The sequence below is a fragment of the Lithobates pipiens genome, unplaced genomic scaffold, assembly GCF_037356315.1.
Source record: "Lithobates pipiens isolate NorthernLeopardFrog02 unplaced genomic scaffold, aLitPip1_a1.2 Scaffold_30, whole genome shotgun sequence".
NCBI classification, from domain to species: Eukaryota; Metazoa; Chordata; class Amphibia; order Anura; family Ranidae; genus Lithobates; species Lithobates pipiens.
In genome coordinates this window covers 122,623,456-122,647,748 of record NW_027507791.1, presented here as the reverse complement: position 1 = coordinate 122,647,748, position 24,293 = coordinate 122,623,456, and the positions used below count along the sequence as shown (strand labels likewise).

At 43.2% G+C, this 24,293-nt stretch overlaps 1 protein-coding gene across 1 annotated transcript in view; it reads left to right on the top strand.

The window, feature by feature from the left end:
- The window catches only part of PRKD1 (protein kinase D1), a 266,882-nt gene that overhangs the window by 210,238 nt on the left and 32,351 nt on the right, over positions 1-24,293 (top strand). Inside the window, exons 6-9 of the mRNA XM_077464790.1 lie at positions 11,405-11,591; positions 13,461-13,584; positions 17,297-17,374; positions 20,314-20,590. Of these exons, the coding sequence (XP_077320916.1) occupies positions 11,405-11,591; positions 13,461-13,584; positions 17,297-17,374; positions 20,314-20,590 (666 nt within the window). The remainder of the gene's footprint in view (positions 1-11,404; positions 11,592-13,460; positions 13,585-17,296; positions 17,375-20,313; positions 20,591-24,293) is intronic.

Below are 24,293 nucleotides of genomic sequence, written 5' to 3'. Positions count from 1 at the left end.
CCCTTTTAGTTTGGTATCAGCCCCTCGTCTTTACCAAGGTATTGGCTCCTGTGTTGGCGTTGCTACGGTAACGCGGGATCGCGATCGTGGGTTACCTAGACGATCTCCTCCTGAGAGCTTCTTCCGCTTAAGAGTTGGAAGAGGATGTGACGATCGCCATGCAGACCCTGCAAGAATTTGGGGGGCTGTTAAACCTAAAAAAGTCTGTGATGGTACCAACTCAGGGTTTGGAGTACTTAGGCTTGCTGCTGGACTCCAGGGAAGCGAGAGTTTCTCCCTTCAGACAAGTTGCAGACTCTCGGAGCACGGTAAAACTGCTGATGAACCGCAAGTGGTCGTCGCTTTGCTTCTGCGTGCGAGGCAGTACCATATGCCCATTTCCACACCAGAGTCCTGAAGATCTTGAGATCTTAACAAAGTGGGAGAGATCTCCGTTGTCCCTGGATCGACAGATCCAGGGGAGCCAGTTAGTCAGGGGTTCCCTGATCTGGTGGCTGAGGTCCCTCGGTGCTTCAGTCCGGGAAGTCGTTCTTACCTCTGAAATGGACGGTGATCACAACGGACGCCAGCCTATTTGGCTGGGGTGGAGTGATGGGAGTTCAGTCGACTCGGGGCCTCTGGTCGACGGAGGAATCCAAGTTGCTGATCAATCTGCTCTTACTGAGAGCGATCAGGCTATGCCTCTCCACATGGTCAATGAGACTGCAAGGGTGTCCGATCAGGATCCAGTCAGATAATGCCACTGCTGTGGCATATGTCAATCACCAAGGAGGAACAAGAAGGCTCGGCTGCCGCACGTAAGGTCACTCACATACTTCGATGGGCAGAGCGACCTGTACCAGCCCTGTCGACCATTTACATCCTGGGTGTGGAGTACTGGCAGGCGGACTATCTAAGTTGTCAGATGCTGGACCCAGGAGACTGGGCGTTGCATCCGGAGGTGTTCAGGCTACTGTGCCTGTGGTGGGGCACACCAGACATGGATCTCCTGGCCTCCCATATCAATCGGAAGGTGCTGAGATTCATGTCCAGGATAAGCGATCTGTGGGTAGACGCGTCAGACAAGCTGGTGGCTCCGTGGGATCAGTACCAGCTGATCTACGCCTTTCCTCCTCTGAAACTGTTACACATCTGCTTTACAGAGTGGAAGCCGAGGGGATCCCAGTAATACTGGTTGCCCCAGATTGGCCTCAGCGTCCTTGGTGCGCAGACCTAGTGTGCCTGGTGACAGACGCTCCCTGGCGACTGCCGTTGCAAGAGGACCTTCTGTCTCAAGGTCCGATTCTCCATTCTGCTTTACCATCGCTGGCCTTAACGGCATGGCTATTGAGAGCCAGGTGTTGAGAAACTGGGGTCTGTCAGAGTCGGTGATCCCAACTATGTTGAGAGCACGGAAATCTTTTCGGAAGATATATCTTCTTACCTGAAAGGCCTACATCTCCATGTGTGAGGAGAAAGCATGGCATCCGCACTCCTTTTCTATATCCAGGATCCTGCTGTTTCTTCAGTAAGTGGTGGACCAGAAATTGTCGTTAAGCACCATTAAAGGACAAATATCAGCCTTGACGGTCCTTTTTCAGCGACCCCTGGCATCTCACACTCTAGTGAGTACTTTTGCTCAAGGGGTACGACATTTAGTCCCTCCGGTGCGTCCACCATTACCCCTGTGGGATCTGAACCTGGTATTATCGGCGCTTCAGAAGCTGCCACTTGAAAATATCAGTTTCGCCTGTTGACTCTTTCCCAGAAAGTGATCTTTCTAGGTGCCATCAGTTCAACCTGGAGGGTTTCGGAACTGGCGGCCTTGTCCTGCAAGTCGCCCCATCTGGTTATCCTCGTCGGCCACCATTTCCAGGTAGATCAGACAGATTGTAGTACATGCCTGTGCCTTAAACGGGCAGGTGCCCCTCTTTCTGGTCACGGCTCACTCCACGAGGGCAATCGTAATGTCTTGGACCTTCTGCCATCAAGCGTATGTCGCTCAAGTGTGTAAAGCGGCGACCTGGTCGTCTGTCTACATGTTGACAAAGTTCTACAAGGTAGATGTCAGTGCATCGGGTGATGCCTGTTTTGCATTCGTTAACGCAGTTTTGGCATTTTGAGGGTAGTGCTTCTCTGTTGAGGAACACCCTGTTTTTTTTGTGGTGGTTTTTCCACACACTAGGTTTTTTTTTTTTTTTTTTTTTTTTTTTTTTATTTATTTTTTTTTGGGGGGGGGGGGGGGTTGTTTTGTTTTTTGTTTGTTTTTTTGGTAAAATTTGTACTAGCTCCCACATGCCATGATGGGTGGAGTTTTATGCTGTTTTCCCACCCCTCGTTTTGGCACTGTTGGGGACATCCCAATGGTCTAAAAAGAAAAGCTGTGTCCGTCTGTGAATATAAGAGAAAATAGGATTTTTTGTACTCACCGTAAAATCCTTTTCTCTGTAATTCACCGACTGACACAGCACCCGCCCCTCATATTTTTCTTTACGTTATACTGCTTGTTGACGTACTGTAGCATGCTGAGGGGTGGTTACCTAAGGGACTTCGGTGGAACCAGAAAGTTCTAGTTTTATCATCGCATGTTAACATGTAATTCCTAGTCCTCTCCTGAAGGTGGCATAACAACCCAATGGTCTAAAGAGAAGAAGCTGTGTCAGTCAGTGAATTACAGAGAGAAGGATTTTACTGTGAGTACAAAAAATCCTATTTTTCTTTATTGTACATTTATAGGACACATAATGGTATTCAGAGAAGTAGAGTTGTGCTGACACTTTCAGGAAATTTGGACTCTGGCGATCAAAGATGTAAGACAGGCCAGCATAACCCTTCCCCCTCCCAGTATGCCTACGTTTTCTGCTGGTGTCGTTAAGAGATGTCTATTAAGACCTTAGGGCTTGTTTTGCAGGTTTTTGGATAAGCTCATCGATGACATAACCTTGGCAGAAGGCCATACCTGTATGGCCAGTAGTGTGCCTTTGTGCACTGGACAATTCATTAGGGTAGGTTCACACCAGCCTCGCAGCGACTGGTGTGTGGTGTGATCAGCTTAGCGATGATGGGCTGAGCTTGGTGTATCGTGCAGTTTCCTTTTGTTTTTTTTTAACTTTGAGTTGTCACACAGACATCTCGTAAAGCTCATTTGCTAGCAGCTCAGTGCGCTGAAAAAAAGAACTGCAATTTTTTTTTCAATGGTGTGTATACAACACGTCATACGGAGATATTACATAGATGTAGCCAACATGTAACAGGATCAAAATCCTCTGTTGATGGCATGAGGATCACCCGTGCCTGGATTCCTACTAGAAATTTTTATAACCTCCCTGGGTGTCGGTCTGCTATATGCCAACTGCGCAGTTAGGTCCTCTGGCGTGGTGGGGCCACCTGTCCAGATAATGAATAGGAGGATGACTCCATGCTGTCTTGGGTAACTCTCCTAACTTGCAGTTCTAATAATGAGGAAATGTTCATTTTGTTAAGATAATACGGATACACTATTATGCTTGCTATTAATGTAATATTATTTCATGCCAGGTTGAGTGGGCTGGGTGGGGGCAAACCCTGTTGGTTTCTGTCTACCTGCTCCCCCACTTAGTTTGTTGCATTTCTCCATTGACAACGATGGCTGAAGTGTGCTGCTGGCAGTATTGTGCCACTTTAGCATCAAGGGCCTTGTACCTATCTACGCGACTCTCTGAACCTAACTACCAATTTTTCCTAACCCCCTTTAAATCCCTGCTCCTTACCCTGGGATGGATACTGTTAAGATAGTTTTGCTAAATGCCAAGGGGCTGAATACCCCCCAAAAGAGACATATATTATTAAATGATCTGAAACAAGCACGTGCAGATATGGCGTTTATCCAACGCACTTCAAAGATGATAAAATTATTTTTTAAAAAAATATAGGATTTACCCAGTTATTTACCATTCTACTAATAACCTAGCCAGATCTGGTGTTCTCTAATGAGTGGCACAATCCCTTCACAAGGCCCAGCTGATTAACATCTGGCGATTTACAACATTCCTTTTCTTGCAAACACAACATGCGCATAGACTGTTTTCTGATCCCACATGTGCAGTTATAGGCTGCGCAAAGTTCAGCAATTGGTATGATCACATGGTCAGACCACGCACAATTGAGTTAATATACAAAATCTCAGAGCTTTCGTCTTACAGGGCTAGTTTGTGGAAACTGAACGAAAACCTCCTTCAGACCTCTGAGGATGTCCGAGAACTGTGTCTGTACTTTGAAATCAACAAACAACCTGACTGCGATATAGGGATTCTATGAGAAGCCCACAAGGCAGTTATCAGAGGTGTTCTCATCAAACACAGATCGCGGCTTAAGCGCCATTGGGCAGAGAAACTTTCATCTCTCCTCCACAACATCCACAAAGTAGAGGCCCAAGATAAACATGCCCCAACTCCAATGCTTGAACAAAACCGATTTTCCCTTCGCAAACAGACCACGGATTTATTAAGATACCATGCCAAGATTGCCATACAAAGATGCCCGAAGACTCCGCTATGAGTCAGGAGATGAATGCGGGAGAATGTTAGCCTGCTCGATTAGAGAACAAAAATTAGCTTCATATACCGCCCAAATTATTACACTTCAAGGCCAAAAAGTAGTGCTTCCTAAACAGATTGCACAGGGCTTTGGAGACTTTTATTTTCCTTTTATACAGCTTATCCGAATATTCCCCATCCCAGACTCAACTGGAAGACTATCACCTCCTCAACTCCTTCAGCTAACCCCCGAGGTTCGAGAGGATTTGGAAACCCCAATAACCTTAGACGAACTTCAAGGTGCACTTAGTGGCTCTAATGCCCCATACACACTATATCAGATTTTCTGCAGATTTTTTTTCTTCAGATTTACCAAAAACTTTTAGTACAAGGGTCTGCCTGATTGCATACAAATTGAAACACCTAAGGTTTGACCTCATATTATATGGTTTTGGTAAATCTGAAGGAAAAAATCTGCAGAAAATCTGATAGTGTGTATGGGGCTTTAGATGGGCAAAGCTCCAGGCCCCAACGGTTATTCACTGCAGTAATACAGGAGATTCCTCCAACTTCTGGGTCTTCACGTGGTGGAACTGTTCAATAAAGTAGGCTCCGAAACACTCTTCCCTATATATACACCTTAAAAGCCCATGTCACAGTAATCCCTAAAGAGGGAAAGGATTCCACTTGCTGTGGCAGTTACAGGCCTATCTCGCTCTTTAACTGAATTGTTTAGGAAGATTGCCACTCGAATTACACAAAATCTACAACCGCTGATATCTTGATCAAGTGGGATTCATCCCAACTAGAGAAGCCCGCAATAACACTTAGTGTTAAACCTTATCCACACTGCACAGGAGACACTAACTCCATGCGTTATAGGCGCAGACTTATGTCTCATGTCATATAGGCCTGGGGGAACGCATGCTACATTGGATCTCCACGATTTACTCACATCCGATGGCCCAAGTTAAATCCAATGAGATTTTGTCAGACCCCTTTCTCATCCCAAATGGGATGAGACACGGCTGCCCACTGTCCCCACTGCTGTTTGATCTGTCCTTTGAACCTTTTCTCTGTACAATCTGCCTAAACCCATAAGTCACTAGAGTTAGAGTAGGGGATGGGCATCATAAAACATCAGCTTACACAGACTTGCTCTTTTCCCTCACCTCACCTATTGGTGTCACTTCCCAACCTTATCCACAAATTTAAAAACTACGGCTGACTGTCTAACTTACGGATTAACTTCAGCAAATCAGAAGCTATGGGGTATGACCTAGCAGTCAAACGTTAAGTTTAAGTGGATGGATGCAGCTCTGAAACAATTTTGGAACGTATAGCCTTCTTACTTATCTCGGGTCTTTGAAATCAAATCCCACCGCCCCCCGAAAAAATATGTATTTTCTAAGCGACTCGGAATCGGGGATTGTATTCATGGTTTGGTAGATGCAATCTTCTAAAGATGTGTATCCTACCCAAGTATTTATACCTTTTTCAAACCCTACCGATCAAGATACCGTCTCAGTACTTTAAATAGGTTCACTTCTTATTCATCAAATTCATATGTGCGCACAAGAGATCTCAACTATCCCTGCCTAAACATAGTGGAGGTATTGCACTTCCTGATGTATTCAAATACTACTAGTCTGTGCACCTAGGACGACTTAGACTGGAACCGTCATTCAACCAGCAAACTCTGGGTACAAATTGAACAAGCTCAAACGTCTTACTCAAGGGGGCACCGTGGTGCTACGATAATCTCAAGCTACACCCCTTGATAGGCCCTACAGTACATACCTGTACACAGGTGGTTGGGAAGAAAAAAAAAACCCTCTCACCCACAGACTCCCTTGATGCCCATCCTTGGGAATCCGAGTTTCCTCTCAGGTCTGAGACCATAGTTTCTCCACCTTGCGACAGAATATCTGCTTTCAGGCATCACAAATCTGCATTAATGGAGCCCACTGGTTCCTTTTGCCTGCTGTTTTGGAATGCATTGCAGCTTCATCATTCCTCTCAAAGATTTATGGCCTACTGAGAACCTTTCTGGAACAACCACACTTATCCTAGATGGGGAAATGAGAGAAGGAGATGAAATGTAAGTTCACAATCGGTCAAAGACAAAATATGGTAAGGTTCGCATTGATGTCATCCATCTGCAGTAAGATTCAGGAGACTAATTACAAAATACTGACACAGTGGTACCATACCCCACAGATGTTATTTTATCCCAAAATGCCTGATCGTTGCTAGAGATGTCAGGAGGAGGGAGGTACGATGCTACACATTTTCTGTTAATGGATAGCACCATACTGGAGGGAAGTATCGAACATTATTCAAAAATTCACTGACTACAAGATGCCCAAAGATCCAGCTTTTTTTCTTAGTGAAGAAACCGAAAAAACTCTGGATAGCCGCACTCCGGATCAGGTAAAATAAGTTGTGCCTTTATTATTTCCACCAAAAAAACATCATACGAATTACAGCAGCAGAGGGAATGTAGAACAGGGAATGCTGATGCGTTTCACGCTGAAATTATCGCTTACTCATAGCTTATAGCTTTTTTCTTATTGCACGTTACAACTTTTCCAGCTAAAAAATATAAGAAATCAATTTTACGATATCTGGTAAATGATGCTTAGGCATGCATCCCTCAAGTGGAAACACGCATCACCCCCCACTGTCAGATGCTGGTTCCATATAGTTGAAGAGATCAATAAGATTTCACACTTTCAGCACAAAATAAACAAGAAATGTACTCTGAGTCATGGAGATTCTGGAATACATTTATCCTCTCTGAAGATGGTTTGATTCTGCTCAACTCATGATTGTCAAGCATAGTTATCATAAGTGGATGCCCGATAACTTTATATCCACTGCCTACCCAGGGCCCTCCTCCCTTTCTCCCCCCTCTTTTCTTATCCCCTTCCTTCTTTCTTTTCTTTCCATGATTTAGTTTCATTTATCTTTTCTCTTCTCTGTCTCTCCTGCAATTTAGAAAATGGAAAGTGGATAAGGCGATTTCGGGACTTGTTACTACTGGTTTATCCCTTGGTTGCTACATTACAGGAATTATATTCTCACGGATTGTACATTGAGTATGTAATGTATGATCTGACTTAATGTCATTGGTTACACATGGTTACTGTGGTAACATGGACTGGCTTTTTGTGGTTTTAATAAAATATTTGAAAAAAAAAATAAGTAGCCAACATGTTTTGTGGTAAAGGTATCCGCTTCTTTGGGGCTTGCTTTGTAGCTAAATCAGGATCTTAAAAATGTCCAGGGCATCCAGATTAGGGGGGGAGACCAAAAAAGAACCACATAATAGGTAAAGACCATATAACAGTTGACTGTGGATATGATACACCCTTTACTTCTATCAAGAGGACAGACGGAACTCCATAAAAGGTTGGATTCACAACCCACACATCCAAGGTGGGTCCATTATAAATGACTATCAAATCCGTCCCAAAGGGTATTGTAAACCAAGGTATTGCATAGGATAACCCCATGTAACAATATAAACAAAGAATCAAGATGATGTCCTTCAATGGGAGCCTCCCAATTTTGGAAAGTTCTGGGTCTCCTGAGGATTCTGCATGCCACTTATGCTGGTTCGTTTTTTGGTCTCCCCCTAATCTGGATGTTCAGGACAGTTTTTTAAGATCCTGAGTTGGCTACAAAGCAAGCAAGCCCTGAAGAAGCGGATACATATACCGCAAAACTTGTTGGCTACTTCTATGTAATATCTCTGTATGCCATGTTGTATACACACCATTGTTTTTATGTATAGGGGCGTATGTGTTACTCCACTATTGTTTTAATCTCAATGTTTTGATTGTCTTTTTCTATATTTCAATAAGCTATATAATATGTCTGTTATTTGTCTGGGGAGACCATTTAACGCCCAAATCCAATACAATTTCCCCTTTTCCTACTACTTTAATTTATGGTTGGCACTTCATGACAAAAATATACATGGGCCTGGCACTATACTATATTCTCACTATAAAACTTATGTAGGAGGATTTGTTTCATCTCTGTGTATCATCTGAGGCCGTTCACTGGGAATTTGTGAGAGTTTACATCCACTTTAAATATACAGAATTGTCAATTGGCTATTGGGTGAACGTCTCAAAGTTTCAGTGCTGCTATAAATGCTCTGTATGGACACTTGTTAAGAGAAGACTTCAGTGACCTAGAGCAGTGATCATCAACCCTGTCCTCAGGGCCCACTAACAGGCCAGGTTTTATGTATTACCTTTGGGGAGATGCAGACTAGAATACGGCAATCACTGAGCAGCAAATGATATCACCTGTGATGTATTTCAGTTATCTTGCAAAACTGGCCTGTTAGTGGGCCCTGAGGACAGGGTTGATGACCACTGACCTAGAGGAAGAACAAAACAGCACTGGGTAGTGAAGATGAGACTTCTTTATTTTAAATTATAAAATTTGTGCTTAAAAACATTAACTTGATTCATGGCAAAACACCCAGAGATGGCATGTTGTGTAGGGTACCAGGTCACAGCAAATGTTGCTATGCCTAGTCTCTCTCGGCAGCTGGCACGATAAGAGGGTAAGATAAAAAGTTTGAAGGCAACATTGGGTATACATCAGAGGGAGACACTATAAATCATCCCTTATTGTTAAAAGGAAAACAAACCAAAATTGTATCCTGCAGCCCGAAGCACCTCCATTAACATATTTTGGGACTATGCCCCTGCATCAGAGTCATAGGGAGTTAATTGCTTTAGTGAATCAGCTGACATGAGATTTGCATGAAAATTGTATATTACAACAATTGTATGGCACAGCAAAACAAAGAGCAAAATCTGCACATGTAGTAAAGGAATATGATGGTTCCTGTGTCTCTTATAAATACATTTTTTTCATAGAAGCAAGGCTTTTAATATCTTTAAAGTGGTATTAAAGGAGAAGTCCAGCCAAAGCTCATTTGGCTGTACGTTTATGGATCAAAGGAATGCAATTCCTTTTTGTGACACCTGTCTCAGCCTCTCAGGGAGCCGCTAAGAGCCTGAGACGGCCGATTCGCCCCCTCTACAGCTCAGCGCTTCAGTAAACGAGGAGGAAGAAGAGCAGAGAGCTGTGACTGACAGTCCACAGCTCTGCTCACAAAGCTCTGAAACCTGAGCGATTGGCTGATGTTTGATCACTCAATTCTCAGTGTGGAGGCGCCGGGTGACAGATGCAGTATCGGACTGATGATGCATCCACCTAGGTAAGTATGATTGGGGGAAAAAATCCTTTACTTCCCTTTTAAACTGTTATCTTTAGCTTAACACATTAGCACAATAAATTAAACATTCCACGGTAGACTAGTTAGTAAAATTCTGACTCTAGCACTTGGATTTTGCAACTTTTAATGCCGTTGGTTCCTGCTTTCTCAGTGCTGCTTCCCTAAACTTCTTATCTTTACAGAAAAGAGTTAACAACATGGAGTTCAGTCTGGGGACAGAAACGGGGAGGAGGGATGAGCAGAGGAGTGTATTGTCAAGGCTTACGGGGCTGTGAGTTTTTATTGATGCTCACAATGTAGGGAGACACAAATCTAGTCCAGTGCATGTGAGGGTGGCTCCATAGGATAATGTAAGAGAAAAGAGCCAAAACAAGAATCTCAGGGCTTTGGTCACGACACAGCCTAAACTGGAGCATTTACAAGGATTAAAAGATAAAGACGCTGCATATTTAATAAGTGAGTCAATGAGCTGCTAAAAATTTGCGTTTTAATATAACTTAACCACTACAATACAGGGCACTTTCACCCCCTTCCTTCCCAGCCCAATTTTCAGCTTTCATCGCTCTAGCGCTTTCAGTGACAATTGCGCGGTCATGCTACACTGTACCCAAATGAAATGGTTATCATTTTGTTCGCACAAATAGAGCTTTATTTTGGTGTTATTTATTCACGACTTTTATTTTTTGCGATATAAGCGCAAAAAAAGCGCAAATTTGGAAAAAAAACTATATTTTCTTTTTTCTATTTGAAAAGAAATCCAATAAAATCAAATTTTGTCATAAATTTAAGCCAAAATGTATTTTGCTACATGTTTTTGGTAAAAAAAAATTCCGTTAAGTGTATAATAATTGGTTTGTGTGATCAGGGACATATGTACGCAAATGATCATGTACATGTGTGCAGGTGATCACGTACATATGTGTGCAGATAATCATTGGAACATGTGATTTTAGTGGGACATATGTGGGGGACTTGTTTTTATTATTGGGGACATGTGTTTTTATTATTTGGGGACATGTGTGTTTTGGGGACATATGTGGGGACTGTGTTTGTACTGTGTGGTGTGTTGTGTGTTGACACTAGACTGATGATCAGTGAGTAAAAAGCTGTAAAAAGCAGCTCATACTCACTGATCATCAGCCGGCTGCAGCGTTCTGCTCTCCTCTCCTCAGCGATGACTTCCGTGTGAGGAGAGGAGAGCCGATTGCCTAGCAACCGGCTGTTTGTTTACATCACATGACGGCCGTGATTGGACACGGCCGTCATGTGATCAGGAGGGCCAATCACAGAGCCCTCCTGCCGATCTGAGATGTGCCGTGTCCGGGTGACACGAGCACATGGGGATCGCGCCGCTGCGGGGGGACGCGCGCGCGCGATCCCGCTACTTCTGAAGGACGTTCCTGAAAGTCCTATCAGAAGTAGACGGCTCCCACCCGGCCGTATATATGCATTGGCCGGGTGGGAAGTGGTTAAGTACATACTAATACAATTATTTATCAAGCCCATCTTTTACATTGTTATCATAATAAAGCTTTCTTTTTGAGCTAGGAGTGTTAGCATAAAGTGATTTCCTTCCTAAATTTTCGTTACGGTTTAAATGTAAAATATAGCAAGACTTATTTTCACTTTGTTTCTGCATATGAAGACTTGCGCAGCCCTGGAGCAGATGATGTTTTAATGGAGGAATTAAGTGACATTGAGAGTGACCCAGTCTGTTCGATGGATGACATTGATGAGCCTCTAACACCAGACAGTGGAAGTGGATGCCAGAGTGAGAACGGAGACATGCAGGACCCCGACCAAGATCAAGACACGTCAGACCGTATGATCAGGTGTGCAACAGCGGCATGTGGTGGTTTTTAATTTTGAGCTAAAACACCGAACAGTGCGAATAGATAAAACAAAAACGTTAGGCATATCTAGCTATTGCTCAGTAAAGTGTAATATTGAATTGGTTCTATTCTAGAGATCCTCCAAGTTCATTTCTTGTGGAAATGAGCTTTGGAAAGATATATATATATATATATATATATATATATATATATATATATATATATATATATATATTTTTTTTTTTTTTTTTTTTATTATGGTAATAAATGGCTCATCTGAACCACTGATGGTCATAAAAACCATACTAGTTTAGACAGTGCATACGATTTTATGTTTTAGAAATGTACTTACTCAAAAGACTTAGTCCAGGCAGCATTTAATCAGACAAAATTGGATGCTATATCTGGGACAGTATAAATCAGTCGGTGGTTGTAGGCTATATTGGCTCAAGAAAAGGTTAACAGTTTAACAAAGAAATGTATACTAATGCTTCTGCAATGTAATGTGATCCTGAGAATATAATATTAGCCAAGCTAGGTATTGAACACTCATTTGGCGACATTTTTACATGGTCAGGCGGCAAGTGTTGCTACTGTGGTGCTTAATATTTTTGCCATGTGGAGAACTTTGCTGTCTCCATGCAGATTTCCTAAAGTTGTCCAAGCTGGTGCAGCACCCTACTGTGCAGTGGAATGAAATTTAGTTCTAGCTAGTTGGACTATGGATTAATGGGTTAAAAGACAGAAATTAAAAGTGGCACCATAGCCTGACATTTTCTGTCCAATGGCATTCATAACCATGTGACAGCATCCAAACCTGCAACTTGACTGTACATACATACATAGGCAATGCAATTCTTACCGGGGATTTACAACTACTGAAGGAAGTGAAAATGTGTAGGTTTACCGATGGCAATCTGTCTGTCTGTTTCTTGGTATTAATTTCCTGCGTTGGGTTCCTAAAATAATGTTTAATTGTTTGCTGTGGTCAGCACTTCTACTTTTTTTATGCAGGTTAAAGTAGAAGTCTGGTCAAATATTATCTAAACCTAAACATGCTCTCACCCCCAATCTAAGTCCTATACTAACTACCCTGTAGAAGAAAGATGCGTATACTTTCGGCTTCAGGGCCAGTTCACACCATAGAAAGGAAGTCCAGATGCGTTCCAGATGCTTTTCTGGTTTCACGTTTTTTGACACATTTTTCATGGGTTCTAGCGCATTTTTGATGCAGTCTAGTGCAATTTTTTCCCCCTCATTTTTCTTAACCTGAAATAAGGATGTGTGTGCCAGTGCGGTTTTGATGCTTTTTTTCAGCGTTTCAGTGCAGGAAAAATGCAGCATGTTCGGTTTTTTTTTTTTTTTTTTTTTTTTCTGGAACAGGACTGGAGCTGCAAGCACTGGTGTGAACTATGCCATTGAAAACTATATTGCCTACTTCCCATGTGTTTTTGATGCAGAATAAAAATGCACTGGGCTGCATGTGGTGTGAACTGGCCCTCGGGGTAGAGGAAGGAAAGCCGACAATGGATGCCCCATAGTAAGCCGATGGCTGATGTCCCCTCATAGGCATTGCAACCGTCGTCGACAGTCTCTCCTGTTAACTGAAGTCAGCCACTGAGGAGATCATGTGACTGGACCCGAGTGCACAGAGAATACGTAAGTATATAGTTTAGTATAGGGCTTAGAATGGGGGTGAAGGCAGGTTTTAAAGCAGAAGTCCAATCAAATACTATTATGTCCATAGTCATCACTGTAATGATGTGTAGAGTGGAATGAAACCTTGCTCAGCAATGAGAGTACTACTGTTGTGCTCACAAAGATAAGCCATGCAATATATGTTGATTTCTGTATTTTCTTTTCATTTAGCCCTTCAGCCAGTAATAACATTCCTTTGATGAGAGTGGTTCAGTCTGTCAAACACACAAAGCGGAAAAGCAGCAGTGTTATGAAGGAAAGCTGGATGGTGCATTACACCAGTAAAGATACTATGGTGAGAATTGATGTATTTTAATATTGAAAAGGTAACCCTAGCCATTTTTTTTTTTTTTTTTTTTTTTTAAGTGGGTGGGCAGGAATTAACATTTCAGTTAGGTTATTTTTGTCTGTGTAACCCCCCCCCCCCCCCCCCCCCAGTCCAAACCAGCCTGTGCAATCTCACCAGAAGCTATCAAATTAGGTTGTGAGAGGCTTTCTCCACCCTGCAGTTGCGCGTATACATGCCCCTTGCATATGTGCATCTGTAGAGATGGGAATGGCTCTGCTTCCTATGATGATGTGTCCACTATGACAGATGTTTGGTGGGGTAGCTCCAGCAAGTTCAGAGTCTTGTTCAAACATGTCAGAACTCATCCCTAGACAGAATTTCAGACCCTGCACTCTAATAAAATAGTTTTTGACTGCCTCTCTGTTGGAGAGATTTCCCCACACGATTTAAGCCCATGTTCACACCTATTGTCAGCAGTGGAACTGTTCAAATAGGTGCAACGCTGACTTTGTGTTGCTTCACTGATTTGAAAAAGTAGTTCCTGCACTACTTTTGTTGATTTCAGGTGCGTCTTGCATAGACATCTGTGCATGAAGTCACACAGATGTCAGCCAGGTCACACCTGAACTCGCATTGACATGCCGCTTTGAAATCATGCGGGTTCAAGTGAATTTGCACAATTTCAAAGCCTTATTCAGTTTGAACCATGGGTAAATGCTCAAAATGATTTCAAATCTGTTCATTCAAGGCCTCATGCACACGAGACGCAGATGAAACCTCTGTTAAAAAAAAGCTGAAACGCGCGTTTAGAAACGCGCGTTTTGCCGCGTTTGCATGCCGCGTTTAGACGCGTTTAGACGCGTTTGCGTTTAAACGCGTTTATAAAGATAACATCATGTAGACCCTCCCCAAGCTCTCAAAGCATTTTTTTTAACTATTTCTGCTATTTTGATCAGAGTGAGCAGCAGCAGCATAGAGAGCAGTTGTACACTTGCATTTGCCGTGTCACTTGCCACGGCACCTGCCACAAGTTGTGGATTGTCCACTTGCCACCTCACTTGCCACAAGTTGGGGATTGTCCACTTGCCACATCACCTGCCACGTCACCTGCCACAAATTGTGGATTGTCCACTTGCCACGTCACTTGCCACATCACCTGCCACGTCACTTGCCACGAGATGTGAATTGTCCACTTTCCACGTCATCTGCCATGCCACCTGCCACAAGCTGTGGATTGTCCACTTGCCACGTCACCAGTCACATCACCTGCCACAAGTTGTGGATTGTCCACTTGCCACGTCCCTTGCCACGTCCCCTGCCACGTCACCTGCCACAAGTGGATTGTCCACTTGCCACATCACTTGCCACATCACCTGCCACAAGTTGTGGATTGTCCACTTGCCACGTCACCTGCCACAAGTTGTGGATTGTTCACTTGCCACGTCACCTGCCACGTCACCTGCCACAAGTTGTGGATTGTCCACTTGCCACGTCACTTGCCACAAGCTGTGGATTGTCCACTTGCCACATCACTTGCCACGTCACCTGCCACGTCACTTGCCACGTCACCTGCCACAAGTTTTGGATTGTCCACTTGCCACGTCACTTGCCACGTCAGCTGCCACGTCACTTGCCACGAGATGTGGATTGTCCACTTTCCACGTCATCTGCCATGCCACCTGCCACAAGCTGTGGATTGTCCACTTGCCACGTCACCAGCCACATCACCTGCCACAAGTTGTGGATTGTCCACTTGCCACGTGACTTGCCACATCACCTGCCACGTCACTTGCCACATCACCTGCCACAAGTTGTGGATTGTCTACTTGCCGCGTCACTTGCCACTTCACCTGCCACGTCACTTGCCACGTCACCTGCCACAAGTTGTGGATTGTTCACTTGCCACGTCACCTGCCACGTCACCTGCCACAAGTTGTGGATTGTCCACTTGCCACGTCACTTGCCACAAGCTGTGGATTGTCCACTTGCCACATCACTTGCCACGTCACCTGCCACGTCACTTGCCACGTCACCTGCCACAAGTTTTGGATTGTCCACTTGCCACGTCACTTGCCACGTCAGCTGCCACGTCACTTGTCACATCACCTGCCACGTCACCTGCCACAAGTTGTGGATTGTCCACTTGCCACGTCACTTGCCACATCACTTGCCACATCACCTGCCACGTCACTTGCCACGAGATGTGGATTGTCCACTTGCCATGTCACTTGCCACGTCACCTGCCACGTCACTTGCCACGTCAGCTGCCACGTCACTTGCTACAAGATGTGGATTGTCCACTTGTCACATCACTTGCCACATCACTTGCCACATCACCTGCCACGTCACCTGCCACAAGTTGTGGATTGTCCACTTGCCACGTCACTTGCCACATCACCTGCCACGTCACTTGCCACAAGATGTGGATTGTCCACTTTCCACGTCACCTGCCATGCCATCTGCCACAAGTTGTGGATTGTCCACTTGCCACACCACTTTCCACGTCACCTGCCACGTCACCTGCCACAAGATGTGGATTGTCCACTTGCCACGTCACCAGCCACATCACCTGCCACAAGTTGTGGATTGTCCACTTGCCACGTCCCTTGCCACGTCCCCTGCCACGTCACCTGCCACAAGTGGATTGTCCACTTGCCACATCACTTGCCACATCACCTGCCACAAGTTGTGGATTGTCCACTTGCCACGTCACCTGACACAAGTTGTGGATTGTCCACTCGCCACGTCACTTGCCACATCCCCTGCCACAAGTGGATTGTCCACTTGCCACATCACTTGCCCCATCACCTGCCACAAGTTGTGGATTGTCCACTTGCCACGTCACCTGACACAAGTTGTGGATTGTCCACTCGCCACGTCACTTGCCACATCACCTGCCACAAGTGGATTGTCCACTTGCCACGTCACTTGCCACATCCCCTGCCACAAGTGGATTGTCCACTTGCCACGTCACTTGCCACGTCACCTGCCACAAGTTATGGATTGTCCACTTGCCACGTCACATGCCAGTCACCTGCCACAAGTTGTTGATTTTCCACTTGCCACGTCACCTGCCAAGTCACTTGCCGCGTCACCTGCCGGGTCACTTGCCACGTCACCTGCCACAAGTTGTCTATTGTCCACTTTCCACGTCACTTGCCACTTCTCCTGCCACGTCACTTGCCACAAGTTGTGGATTGTCCACTTGCCACATCACTTGCCACCTGCCATGTCACTTGCCACAAGTTGTGGATTGTCCACTTGCCACGTCACTTGCCACAAGTTGTGGATTGTCCACTTGCAATTGCAATTGTTTAAAATATTTTTCTAATGGTTTTTCATCATTTGCAATCATTTTTGAGATTTTTTATGTAAAAAAAAAGGTCACCTTTAAAAACGCATATAAACGCAAACGCGGCTAAACGCGGTAGCGGCGTTTTGCCGCGTTTTACCGCGTTTTGGCGCGTTTTGCGTCTGAAACGCAGAAATTTTTGTTTTTGAACGCATTTTTTTGCTTCTGGAAAAACGAGATTAAACGCAACTGCATATAAACGGAAAAAAACGAGACTGTGTGCATGGACACATAGGATAACATTGAATGAGTTCAGGTGCAGTTGAAAAAACTGTCCAACTGCATCTGAACGCGCGTTTAACTGCGTCTCGTGTGCATGAGGCCTAAAACATTTCATCTTTATTTTTTTCCCTCCGTTTATGACAGAGAAAGAGGCATTACTGGAGACTGGACAGCAAGTGTATAACCTTATTTCAGAATGATACTGGAAGCAAGTACTACAAGGTAATGGGGGGGGGGGGTGATTTGATTTAAAGCAGTTATAAACAACTTGCTATTATACAAATAAGCAGTATTTGGAGGTCAGAGAACAATCCAACTGCCATCAGCACTATGTTTTATATGACATGTACATAGATGAGCATGCAGTGCTCTGCAGGCATGTGTCTGCATGAATAGCACGTTTACCAGAAATCACACAGGAAAATAATAGGATATTTAATGGAACCTACAACCTGGCCTCAGACTTTTTCTTATGATCATTTTTTTTTTCCACCAAAGGTAAGTGCAGAGGTCTGTGGACCTGTATAACGTAAATGCACTCATCACCATTTGTGCCTTTCTAATTTTAGATCATTTGACGTTGCTGCTTAGTTGATAATTCAAGGTTGCAGTGTTTTACTACATGACCAAAAGGTTTCAGACACCTGCCCATCACACCTATATGAACTTGCTCTACATTCCAAAACCTTGGGCTATAATATGCTTCCCACACCCCCCTTTAAAAAAAAAAAAAAAAAACTGCCTTTGGCCTTCTGAGAGGGCTTTTCACAAGAACTTTGTGCCAATTCAGCCATAGCGTATTTGTGAGGAGAACACTTGGCATGTCATAATGGTGCAAAATTAACTAAAATTAAAAGTCTAAAGGGCTTAATTGGCTTAAACATTTTTAGCATGCTTTAGCATTAACTGTACCCTTCACTAAAACACCTGATTTGGATGGGTGTACATACACTTATATCCTTATTGTATATGTATGTGGCCCTTAAACCATTGAAGAAAACGTCTTTGTTAAAATGTTATAGTCTTGAATTCTGTGAAGGATGTTAATAGAAGTAAACAATGGTAGTCTCCATTTTTTTTATTCTATGAAAAATGTGTTTGACTTCAAGTGCTGTGTTTTCATGTATAAAACTAAGCTCCACTTCACTGGCATTGGCCTGTAAACCGCTGCAAAATTTGCTGAGTGCCTGGTGAATTCTGCTTAAGACTGCCTTCCCTTTAACTTTCTGATGATCTAATTTTATGTAATGCACCTGTAAATCTTAATTTATTTCAGTAATTCAGTTCAAAAGTGAAACTCATATATTTTATATACAGTGGATATAAGAAGTCTACACACCCCTGTTAAAATGTCAGGTTTCTGTGATAAAAAAAAATGAGACAAAGATAAATCCTTTCAGAACTTTTTCCACCTTTTAATGTGACCTAAATACTATACAACTCAATAGAAAAACAAACAGAAATTGTTGATGGGGGGGGGGGAGTTAAAATAAAATAATCTGGTTGCATAAGTGAATTAAGTAATCACATTCAAACAGATGTTAAATAGGAGTCAGTGCGCACCTGCCATCATTTAGAGTGCCTCTGATTAACCACAAATAAAGTTCAGCTATTCTAGTAGGTCTTTCCTCTTTCCTGACTTTTTCTTGGTCGCATCCTACCGCACAAGCCATGGTCCGGCGAGAGCTTCCAAAGCATCAGAGGCATCCCATTGTTAAAAAGTATCAGTCAGGAGAAGGGTACAAAAGAATTTCCAAGGCATTAGATATACAATGGAACACAGTGAAAACAGTCATCGAGTGGAGAAAATATGGCACAACAGTGACATTACCAAGAACTGGACTTCCCACAAAAATTTATGAAAAGACGAGAAGAAAACTGGTCAGGGAGGCAGCCAAGAGGCCTACAGCAACATTAAAGGAGCTACAGGAATATCTGGCCAGTACTGGTTGTGTGGTACATGTGACCACAATCTCCCGTTGTCTTCATATGTCTTCATATGTCTGTGCTTATGGGGTAGAGTGGCAGGACAGAAGCCTTTTCTTACGAAGAAAAACGTCCAAGCCCAGCTAAATTTTGCAAAAACACATCTGAAGTTTCCCAAAAGCATGTCGGACAATGCGTTGTGGTCTGATGAAACCAAGTTGAACTTTTTGGCCGTAATTCCAAAAGATATGTTTGGCACAAAAACACTGCACATCACCAAAAGGGCACCATACCCACAGTGAAGCATGGTGGTGGCAGCATCTTGCTTTGGGGCTGTTTTTCTTCAGCTGGAACAGGAGCCTTAGATGAGGTAGAGGGAAATATGAACAGTTCCAAAAACTAGTCAATATTGACACAAAACCTTCAGGCTTCTGCTAGAAAGCTGAACTTGAAGAGGAACTTCATCTTTCAGCATGACAACGACCCAAAGCATATATCCAAATCAATAAAGGAATGACTTCACCAGAAGAAGAATAAAGTTTTGGAATGGCCCAGCCAGAGCCCTGACCCTGAATCCCATTGAAAATCTGTGGGGTGATCTGAAGAGAGCTGTGCACAGGAGATGCCCTCCCAATCTGACAGGTTTAGAGTGTTTTTTTCAAAGAGTGGGCAAATATTGCCAAGTCAAGATGTGCCATGGTGATAGACTCCTACACAAAAAGAATGAATGCTGTAATAAAATCAAAAGGTCCTTCAACATATTATTAGTGTGTGCACACTTAGGCAAGCATATTTTTTACTTCCCTCCATCTAAAAGATTTCAGTTTGTCATTCAACCGAGTTTATAGGCAACATTAAAGATGGGAAAAAGTTCTGAAGTGATTTTATCTGTCATTTTTTTTTTTTTTTTTTTTTTACACCACAGAAACCTGACATTTTTAACAGGGGTGTGTAGACTTTTTATATCCAGTGTATTTGCACCCACTGGGCCTGCTTTGTCAGGTGGCCATGCACAATAGCTTTTATAATCTTAGATACCAGTAAACTAGTAAGAGTTTTCTCTGAAAGGGCAGACATGTTTATATTCTCACACAGAGCGGAATTCACATATAAATCGGTTATCTTCTAGAAAAATGGTCTCACTGGATCATTATTTTTTTTTTTTTTTTTTAAAACATTTGATTGACTTCACTGGGTTTTATATAATTGCATAAAATAATTATCTTCTTCAACAGGAAATCCCCCTTTCTGAGATACTCTGCCTGGAACCTGCTAAAAACCTTTCTTTGCTTCCACCCGGTGCAAATCCTCATTGCTTTGAAATTACGACTGCTAATATTGTATATTATGTGGGGGAAAGCCTTCCTCCACTGACGGCGCCTGAGACAGGAAATAATAGCGTGGTGAACAGCGGTGTGGGAATGGAAGTGGCACGAATGTGGGAAATCGCCATACAGCATGCACTGATGCCAGTCAATCCTAAGGGAGCAAATGGAGCAAGTAGCCAACACCGTATGTCCTTATTTTACTGTCTAAATCTTTACCAAAGCATTAGTTATTGTGCGTAAAATGTTGGGTTTTTTTAGGACAGAAAAATTAATCTTATACACTGAACCTACCCCTTCGATGTTATCTTCGTAAGCACTGAGGAAGCATTTGTTTTTTCTTCCTAGGTGTTCTTGGCATTATATTTGTTGCTTATGCCAGCCTATGTATGGGAGACGATGTTCACTCTTCATAGCAGTCAGTACTCTTTCTAACTAGAATTATCGTTGACACTTTGATAGAACAGATCCCTTTCATGTTTTATTTGCTGTCTGTGTTCCCATTAGGGAAATTCACACAATTTGTCCTGTCAACTTTTTCACTGAGACTGAGGAAAAAATGCATACTTTTGACTTGTCACTGCAACTGGGGGGTTTGTTCTGGTGACAGCTGTCCCTCACTTTGTGGAGCTTTCTTTTCTTTTAGCTTTCCTTATGTGTCCCCAGAACAAAAAGGGAAATCTCCCCAATAGGAGACTTCCCTTCCCATCCTGTCTGCAGGACTGAACAGTCTCAGTCTTACCAATGGCACACAGGGGGAAAAATGGGTGTTCACCTTTCCCCACTCTATGCAAAATGAAGAAAAACGTTTTGTCTTTCTATATACTTTTAAACCAGGACAGGCATATACAGCCAATTATTTTGCTTTAGGTTTTGAGAGGACCTTATTTAGATTTTCAGCAGCTGAGATAAATGTTGTATTTTCTTTTAGAGCTCAAACCAGTTCTGTCCTTAGAATCAATAAAAACATTTTTTAAGACCGGGGTAGTGAATTAAAATTCACGGGGGGTCCTGTCAGAAAAAAATTCTTCTAGCGGAGGTCCAAGTCATATTGGTGCTATGACTCCACATGATATCCTCCACATCACAGCCTCCTGTGCACGTCACAGGCCCCTCATCTTAGACCCCCCATCACAGACCCCCCTCAATAGACTCCTGTCCTGCACAGCAATCCCCCTCCTCACAGAGCCTTCTTATTCACACAAGACAGGAAGCACAGCAGCCCTGGATAAAGGGTGGGACTTTTCAGATTAATGGTGAGTGATTGCTGGGACCGCCCCGTTGCCTGGAAACCAATCACCCGATTCTTAACTTAAAAAGCCCCGTCCTTTTTCCAGAGTGGCTGCGCTTCTTATCTTGTGTGAATAAGACAGGCAGTGTGAGGAATGGGCAGTGCAGCGATCCTATCAAAGGGACAGACCCGTGCGCTGCGAGTCTGCCATGCTGTGAACGTAGCAGCACAAGGCAGGCAAGCCAGCGGCGGGGAGAGGACACAGGCAACTATTTAACGAGGCTTCAGTCCGGGTAGTATGGCTACTCAGGCCGGAACCGGACCGCGGTCCGCCATTTTGTGATGCCTGGTTTAGACCAACAAAACTCCATACTGTAACAGAGGTTTATTACCTTCCCCAGTTTACTAGGTGGACTGCTGCCACTTATATTTGTCAGTGCTGATTCTGAACAATGAAATGCAATGGGCAAGCTGAGTAGGGAGGGACTTTCTGTTCTAGTACACACAGCTCTGAAACGGATTTTTAAAGTTTTGGGATTCTGTTCAATCAAGGCTGCCAGGATATAAAAATGCGATCTGCCATTCTTATTTTTGGAAGGGCACAATATATTCGTTAAAATTCCACAATTTTATTCATACAAAAAGTAATAAAATGTAGCTCAAAAAGATTGGTAAAACACATATTCCAAGTTGTGTATGGCACAGGTTACATTCCAAGATTCTTGTACGGCCAAATGCTAAGACTTTTTGTGTCAATGCGTTTCGTGGGCCTCTCCACTTTTTTTGGGGGACCGGTCACATTCTACACACACTGCAATAAATATGTAAATATGCCAACGGACCGTCAATAATTTTTTCAAATTTCCATCTATTAAATCTTCTGCCCTTGTTTTAGCTTTGGATGGTAAACATTTTTTTTTCTGCCAATAAATACCTTATACAGCCCACTTCCTGTTTCTTGAATGGTAAAAAGCCTAGGGTTATGAAAACATGCACAGCTTTCTCTCTCACGCTAGTAAAAGTTTGCCAGCAAGGGAGGGCGATGAGTCCTAAGAGGGTCCATGAGAGCTGCAGAGATGTAGGTGTGCCTCTGTGTGTCTGTAAATCCAGGAAGTGAACATGCAGCAGCTTCAGGTGCCCACAGGTAAAATGGTTTCAGCAAGACTCAGTGGAGGGAGATTTTTTTGAAGCATATTTGGCAAGCCCAGAATCGCAGTATATATAAAATAATATGTAAAGTTGTTGGAGGGAAGCTTCAGAATGTCAAAGATGTTTTTATTACAAATGATATGAGTAGACTGCAGTTCCTCTTTAAGTCCATCTGGAAACAGTATAGCAATTCCAATGAATATATGTACATAATATATAAAGGATTCCAACATTGCAACTAGGTGTACACTTCATTGTTACATCAGGATTACATATAAATGGGGTTCACAAAGGAACTTTACATCTCCAAGTACAGCGGGTAAAAATAGAAATTGAACACGTCACAATTTTTCTAGGTTATTATATTTCTTAAGGTGCTATTGACATGTCATTTTCACCACATATCTGTAACAAAGAAAACAAATAGGTTCAGAAATTAAGCTGTGGAATAAAGTCGAATGAAAAAGTATTGAACACATGAAGAACGGGAGGTGCTAAAAGACATGGAAAGCCATCTGAAACCTATCAGTAGTTAGAAAGCAATCCTGCCCCTTGTTTGTGCAAGTTAATATCGGCTAGTTCAGTCTCATGTGATGGCCTATGAAGAGGTGTCTCATTACCAAGGTGTCACACAAGAAACCTCTTTTGATAGGTAAAAGAAAGGGGCTCTCACAAGACCTTTGCAGCCTTATTGTTGCAAAACATACTGATGGCACTGTTTGGGTCATAATCCGCAAGTGGAAAGAACATAATTTCACCTTAAACCAGCCATGACCAGGTGTTCATTGCAAGATTTCTGACAGAGCAGTGAAAATAATTTCGGAAATACGTGGAATTGACGTGTACAGTTGTTTCAAAGAAAACAATAAGTAATGCACTCAGCTGCCATGGCCTGTATACACACTCACCACGCAAGACTCTATTGCTGAAGAAAAAGCATGTTGAAGCTTGTTTAAAGTTTGCTGCACAACATTTAGACATGCCTGTGAAATATTGGGAGAATGTAGTCTAGTCAAATGAGACCAAAATTGAACTCTTTGGATGCCAATTGAATGGCACTGCACACCACCCAAAAAACACCATGCCAGCAGTGAAGTTTGGAGGTGGGGACGTCATGTTGTGGGGCCGTTTTTCAGCATACGGTACTGGTAATCATGTGGTTGAAGGAAGGATAAATGTACCAAGACATTCTTGATAAAAATCTGCTGCCATCTACCAGGATGATGAAGATGAAACGAGGGTGGACATTTCAGAAAGACAATGATCCCAAACACAAAGCCAAGGAAACTCAATTGGTTTTCAAGAAAAGAAAATAAAGCTGCTAGAATGGCCCAGCCAGTTGACTGATTTGAATCCAATAGAAAATCTATAGAAATAACTAAAGATCAGAGTGCATAGAAGAGGGCCACAGAACCTTCAAGATTTTAAGTCTATGTGAAAGAATGGGCCGAAATCACACCTGAGCATTGCATGCAACTAGTTTTTCCATACAGGAGGCGTCTTGAAGCTG